The sequence below is a fragment of the Salvelinus alpinus genome, chromosome 39, assembly GCF_045679555.1.
Source record: "Salvelinus alpinus chromosome 39, SLU_Salpinus.1, whole genome shotgun sequence".
NCBI lineage: Eukaryota > Metazoa > Chordata > Actinopteri > Salmoniformes > Salmonidae > Salvelinus > Salvelinus alpinus.
The window spans coordinates 4,303,427-4,310,058 of record NC_092124.1 but is presented as its reverse complement, the minus strand read 5'-3'; the positions used below and the strand labels follow the sequence as shown (position 1 = coordinate 4,310,058).

Genomic DNA, 6,632 nt, shown 5'->3' with positions numbered 1-6,632 from the left:
TGTGGTTGAAGTGGGAGCTGCTGTGGCTGTAGTGGGAGCCGCTGTGGTTGTAGTGGGAGCCATTGTGGTTGTAGTGGGAGCCGATGTGGTGGTTGTGGTTGCCGCAGTGGTTGTAGTGGGAGCCGCTGTGGTTGTAGTGGGAGCCGCTGTGGTTGTAGTGGGAGCCGCTGTGGTCGTTGTGGTTGCCGCAGTGGTTGTAGTGGGAGCCGATGTGGTCGTAGTGGGAGCCGCTGTGGTTGTAGTGGGAGCCGCTGTGGTCGTAGTGGGAGCAGCTGTCGTTGTTGTAACATCAGCTGTGGTTGTTGTGGGAGCAGCTGGGGTTGTTGTGGGAGACGCTGTGGTTGTTGTGGTTGCCGCAATGGTTGTAGTGGGAGCCGCAGTGGTTGTAGTGGGAGCTGATGTGGTTGAAGTGGGAGCCGCTGTGGCTGTAGTGGGAGCCGCTGTGGTTGTAGTGGGAGCCGCTGTGGTTGTTATGGTTATTGTGGTTGTTTTTGGAGCCGCTGTGGTTGTTGTGGGAGTCGCTGTGGTTGTAGTTGGAGCTGATGTGGTTGAAGTTGGAGCCGCTGTGGTTGTAGTGGGAGCCGCAGTGGTTTTAGTGGGAGCCGCTGTGCTCGTTGTAACTTCGGCTGTGGTTGTTGTGGGAGCTGCTGTGGTTGTAATTTGAGCCGCTGTAGTTGTAGTGGGAGCCGCTGTGGTTGTAGTGGGAGCCGCTGTGGTCGTTGTGGTTGCCGCAGTGGTTGTAGTGGGAGCCGCTGTGGTTGTAGTTGGAGCCACTGTGATCGTAGTGGGAGCCTCTGTCGTTGTTGTACCAACAGCTGTGGTTGTTATGGGAGCAGCTGGGGTTGTTGTGGGTGACGCTGTGGTTGTTGTAACATCAGCTGTGGTTGTAGTGGGAGCCGCTGTGGTCATTGTGGTTGCCGCAGTGGTTGTAGTGGGAGCCGCTGTGGTTGTAGTTGGAGCCGCTGTGGTCGTAGTGGGAACCTCTGTTGTTGTAGTGGGAGCCGCTGTGGTTGTAGTGGAAGCCGCTGTGGCTGTTGTGGGAGCCGCTGTGATTGTAGTTGGAGCCGCTGTGGTTGTTGTGGGAGACACAGTGGTTGTTGTGGGAGCCGCTGTGGGAGACACTGTGCTTGTAGTGGGAGACACTGTGGTTGTAGTGGGAGCCGCTTTGGTTTTAGTGGGAGCCGCTGTGGTTGTAGTGGGAGCCGCTGTGGTTGTAGTGGGAGCCGCTGTGGTTGTAGTGGGAGCCGCTGTGGTTGTAGTGGGAGCCGCTGTCCTTGTTGTAACATCGGCTGTGGTTGTTGTGGGAGCAGCTGGGGATGTTGTTGGAGCTGATGTGGTTGAAGTGGGAGCCGCTGTGGTTGTAGTGGGAGCCGCTGTGGTTGTAGTGGGAGCCGCTGTGGTTGTAGTGGGAGCCGCTGTGGTTGTAGTGGGAGCCGCTGTGGTTGTAGTGGGAGCCGCTGTGGTTGTAGTGGGAGCCGATGTGGTGGTTGTGGTTGCCGCAGTGGTTCTAGTGGGAGCCGCTGTGGTCGTAGTGGGAGCCGCTGTGGTCGTTGTGGTTGCCGCAGTGGTTGTAGTGGGAGCCGATGTGGTTGTAGTGGGAGCCACTGTGGTTATAGTGGGAGCCGCTATGGTCGTAGTGGGAGCAGCTGTCGTTGTTGTAACATCAGTTGTGGTTGTTGTGGGAGCAGCTGGGGTTGTTGTGGGAGACGCTGTGGTTGTGGTTGCCGCAGTGGTTGTAGTGGGAGCCGCTGTGGTTGTAGTGGGAGCTGATGTGGTTGAAGTGGGAGCCGCTGTGGCTGTAGTGGGAGCCGCTGTGGTTGTAGTGGGAGCCGTTGTGGTTGTAGTGGGAGCCGATGTGGTGGTTGTGGTTGCCGCAGTGGTTGTAGTGGGAGCCGCTGTGGTTGTAGTGGGAGCCGCTGTGGTCGTAGTGGAAGCCGCTGTGGTCGTTGTGGTTGCCGCAGTGGTTGTAGTTTGAGCCGATGTGGTCGTAGTGGGAGCCACTGTGGTTGTAGTGGGAGCCGCTGTGGTCGTAGTGGGAGCAGCTGTCGTTGTTGTAACATCAGCTGTGGTTGTTGTGGGAGCAGCTGGGGTTGTTGTGGGAGACGCTGTGGTTGTTGTGGTTGCCGCAGTGGTTGTAGTGGGAGCCGCTGTGGTTGTAGCGGGAGCTGATGTGGTTGAAGTGGGAGCCGCTGTGGCTGTAGAGGGAGCCGCTGTGGTTGTAGTGGGAGCCGCTGTGGTTGTTATGGTTATTGTGGTTGTTTTTGGAGCCGCTGTGGTTGTTGTGGGAGTCGCTGTGGTTGTAGTTGGAGCTGATGTGGTTGAAGTTGGAGCCGCTGTGGTTGTAGTGGGAGCCGCAGTGGTTGTAGTGGGAGCCGCAGTGGTTGTAGTGGGAGCCGCTGTAGTTGTAGTGGGAGCCGCTGTGGTTGTAATTTGAGCCGCTGTAGTTGTAGTGGGAGCCGCTGTAGTTGTAGTGGGAGCCGCTGTAGTTGTAGTGGGAGCCGCTGTGGTTGTAGTGGGAGCCGCTGTGGTCGTTGTGGTTGCCGCAGTGGTTGTAGTGGGAGCCGCTGTGGTTGTAGTTGGAGCCACTGTGATCGTAGTGGGAGCCTCTGTTGTTGTTGTACCAACAGCTGTGGTTGTTATGGGAGCAGCTGGGGTTGTTGTGGGTGACGCTGTGGTTGTTGTAACATCAGCTGTGGTTGTAGTGGGAGCCGCTGTGGTCATTGTGGTTGCCGCAGTGGTTGTAGTGGGAGCCGCTGTGGTTGTAGTTGGAGCCGCTGTGGTTGTAGTGGGAGCCTCTGTTGTTGTAGTGGGAGCCGCTGTGGTTGTAGTGGAAGCCGCTGTGGCTGTAGTGGGAGCCGCTGTGGTTGTAGTTGGAGCCGCTGTGGTTGTTGTGGGAGACACAGTGGTTGTTGTGGGAGCCGCTGTGGGAGACACTGTGGTTGTAGTGGGAGACACTGTGGTTGTAGTGGGAGCCGCTGTGGTTGTAGTGGGAGCCGCTGTGGTTTTAGTGGGAGCCGCTGTGGTTGTAGTGGGAGCCGCTGTGGTTGTAGTGGGAGCCGCTGTGGTTGTAGTGGGAGCCGCTGTCCTTGTTGTAACATCGGCTGTGGTTGTTGTGGGAGCAGCTGGGGATGTTGTTGGAGCTGATGTGGTTGAAGTGGGAGCCGCTGTGGTTATAGTGGGAGCCGCTGTGGTTGTAGTGGGAGCCGCTGTGGTTTTAGTGGGAGCCGTTGTGGTTGTAGTGGGAGCCGATGTGGTGGTTGTGGTTGCCGCAGTGGTTGTAGTGGGAGCCGCTGTGGTCTTAGTGGGAGCCGCTGTGGTCGTTGTGGTTGCCGCAGTGGTTGTAGTGGGAGCCGATGTGGTTGTAGTGGGAGCCACTGTGGTTGTAGTGGGAGCCGCTATGGTCGTAGTGGGAGCAGCTGTCGTTGTTGTAACATCAGTTGTGGTTGTTGTGGGAGCAGCTGGGGTTGTTGTGGGAGACGCTGTGGTTGTTGTGGTTGCCGCAGTGGTTGTAGTGGGAGCCGCTGTGGTTGTAGTGGGAGCTGATGTGGTTGAAGTGGGAGCCGCTGTGGCTGTAGTGGGAGCCGCTGTGGTTGTAGTGGGAGCCGTTGTGGTTGTAGTGGGAGCCGATGTGGTGGTTGTGGTTGCCGCAGTGGTTGTAGTGGGAGCCGCTGTGGTTGTAGTGGGAGCCGCTGTGGTCGTAGTGGAAGCCGCTGTGGTCGTTGTGGTTGTGGCAGTGGTTGTAGTTTGAGCCGATGTGGTCGTAGTGGGAGCCACTGTGGTTGTAGTGGGAGCCGCTGTGGTCGTAGTGGGAGCAGCTGTCGTTGTTGTAACATCAGCTGTGGTTGTTGTGGGAGCAGCTGGGGTTGTTGTGGGAGACGCTGTGGTTGTTGTGGTTGCCGCAGTGGTTGTAGTGGGAGCCGCTGTGGTTGTAGCGGGAGCTGATTTGGTTGAAGTGGGAGCCGCTGTGGCTGTAGTGGGAGCCGCTGTGGTTGTAGTGGGAGCCGCTGTGGTTGTTATGGTTATTGTGGTTGTTTTTGGAGCCGCTGTGGTTGTTGTGGGAGTCGCTGTGGTTGTAGTTGGAGCTGATGTGGTTGAAGTTGGAGCCGCTGTGGTTGTAGTGGGAGCCGCTGTTGTTGTAGTGGGAGCCGCTGTGGTTGTAATTTGAGCCGCTGTAGTTGTAGTGGGAGCCGCTGTAGTTGTAGTGGGAGCCGCTGTAGTTGTAGTGGGAGCCGCTGTGGTTGTAGTGGGAGCCGCTGTGGTCGTTGTGGTTGCCGCAGTGGTTGTAGTGGGAGCCGCTGTGGTTGTAGTTGGAGCCACTGTGATCGTAGTGGGAGCCTCTGTCGTTGTTGTACCAACAGCTGTGGTTGTTATGGGAGCAGCTGGGGTTGTTGTGGGTGACGCTGTGGTTGTTGTAACATCAGCTGTGGTTGTAGTGGGAGCCGCTGTGGTCATTGTGGTTGCCGCAGTGGTTGTAGTGGGAGCCGCTGTGGTTGTAGTTGGAGCCGCTGTGGGAGACACTGTGCTTGTAGTGGGAGACACTGTGGTTGTAGTGGGAGCCGCTTTGGTTTTAGTGGGAGCCGCTGTGGTTGTAGTGGGAGCCGCTGTGGTTGTAGTGGGAGCCGCTGTGGTTGTAGTGGGAGCCGCTGTCCTTGTTGTAACATCGGCTGTGGTTGTTGTGGGAGCAGCTGGGGATGTTGTTGGAGCTGATGTGGTTGAAGTGGGAGCCGCTGTGGTTGTAGTGGGAGCCGCTGTGGTTGTAGTGGGAGCCGCTGTGGTTTTAGTGGGAGCCGTTGTGGTTGTAGTGGGAGCCGATGTGGTGGTTGTGGTTGCCGCAGTGGTTGTAGTGGGAGCCGCTGTGGTTGTAGTGGGAGCCGATGTGGTTGAAGTGGGAGCCGCTGTGGTTGTAGTGGGAGCCGCTGTGGTCGTAGTGGAAGCCGCTGTGGTCGTTGTGGTTGCCGCAGTGGTTGTAGTGGGAGCCGCTGTGGTTGTAGTTGGAGCCGCTGTGGTTGTAGTGGGAGCCTCTGTTGTTTTAGTGGGAGCCGCTGTGGTTGTAGTGGAAGCCGCTGTGGCTGTAGTGGGAGCCGCTGTGGTTGTAGTTGGAGCCGCTGTGGTTGTTGTGGGAGACACAGTGGTTGTTGTGGGAGCCGCTGTGGGAGACACTGTGGTTGTAGTGGGAGACACTGTGGTTGTAGTTGGAGCCGCTGTGGTTTTAGTGGGAGCCGCTGTGGTTGTAGTGGGAGCCGCTGTGGTTTTAGTGGGAGCCGCTGTGGTTGTAGTGGGAGCCGCTGTGGTTGTAGTGGGAGCCGTTGTGGTTGGTGTGGGAGCCGACGTGGTGGTTGTGGTTGCCGCAGTGGTTGTAGTGGGAGCCGCTGTGGTCGTAGTGGGAGCCGCTGTGGTCGGTGTGGTTGCCGCAGTGGTTGTAGTGGGAGCCGATGTGATTGTAGTGGGAGCCACTGTGGTTGTAGTGGGAGCCGCTGTGGTCGTAGTGGGAGCAGCTGTCGTTGTTGTAACATCAGTTGTGGTTGTTGTGGGAGCAGCTGGGGTTGTAGTGGGAGCCGCTGTGGTTGTAGTGGGAGCTGATGTGGTTGAAGTGGGAGCCGCTGTGGCTGTAGTGGGAGCCGCTGTGGTTGTAGTGGGAGCCGTTGTGGTTGTAGTGGGAGCCGATGTGGTGGTTCTGGTTGCCGCAGTGGTTGTAGTGGGAGCCGCTGTGGTTGTAGTGGGAGCCGCTGTGATCGTAGTGGAAGCCGCTGTGGTCGTTGTGGTTGCCGCAGTGGTTGTAGTGGGAGCCGATGTGGTCGTAGTGGGAGCCACTGTGGTTGTAGTGGGAGCCGCTGTGGTCGTAGTGGGAGCAGCTGTCGTTGTTGTAACATCAGCTGTGGTTGTTGTGGGAGCAGCTGGGGTTGTTGTGGGAGACGCTGTGGTTGTTGTGGTTGCCGCAGTGGTTGTAGTGGGAGCCGCTGTGGTTGTAGTGGGAGCTGATGTGGTTGAAGTGGGAGCCGCTGTGGCTGTAGTGGGAGCCGCTGTGGTTGTAGTGGGAGCCGCTGTGGTTGTTATGGTTATTGTGGTTGTTTTTGGAGCCGCTGTGGTTGTTGTGGGAGTCGCTGTGGTTGTAGTTGGAGCTGATGTGGTTGAAGTTGGAGCCGCTGTGGTTGTAGTGGGAGCCGCAGTGGTTGTAGAGGGAGCCGCTGTGGTCGTTGTAACTTCGGCTGTGGTTGTTGTGGGAGCTGCTGTGGTTGTAATTTGAGCCGCTGTAGTTGTAGTGGGAGCCGCTGTAGTTGTAGTGGGAGCCGCTGTGGTTATAGTGGGAGCCGCTGTGGTCGGTGTGGTTGCCGCAGTGGTTGTAGTGGGAGCCGCTGTGGTTGTAGTTGGAGCCACTGTGATCGTAGTGGGAGCCTCTGTCGTTGTTGTACCAACAGCTGTGGTTGTTATGGGAGCAGCTGGGGTTGTTGTGGGTGACGCTGTGGTTGTTGTAACATCAGCTGTGGTTATAGTTGGAGCCGCTGTGGTCGTAGTGGGAGCCTCTGTTGTTGTAGTGGGAACCGCTGTGGTTGAAGTGGAAGCCGCAGTGGCTGTAGTGGGAGCCGCTGTGGTTGTAGTTGGAGCCGCTGTGGTTGTTGTGGGAGACACAGTGG

General features: G+C 57.7%; 1 protein-coding gene across 1 annotated transcript in view; it reads right to left on the bottom strand.

The window, feature by feature from the left end:
* Positions 1-592: 592 nt before the first annotated feature.
* The window catches only part of LOC139566668 (mucin-22-like), a 54,026-nt gene continuing 47,986 nt past the window's right edge, over positions 593-6,632 (bottom strand). The window contains exons 10-14 of the mRNA XM_071387924.1: positions 6,541-6,605; positions 5,998-6,416; positions 3,448-5,495; positions 982-1,126; positions 593-792 (exon numbers count right to left, since the gene is read on the bottom strand). Coding sequence (XP_071244025.1) covers positions 593-792; positions 982-1,126; positions 3,448-5,495; positions 5,998-6,416; positions 6,541-6,605 — 2,877 coding nt within the window. The remainder of the gene's footprint in view (positions 793-981; positions 1,127-3,447; positions 5,496-5,997; positions 6,417-6,540; positions 6,606-6,632) is intronic.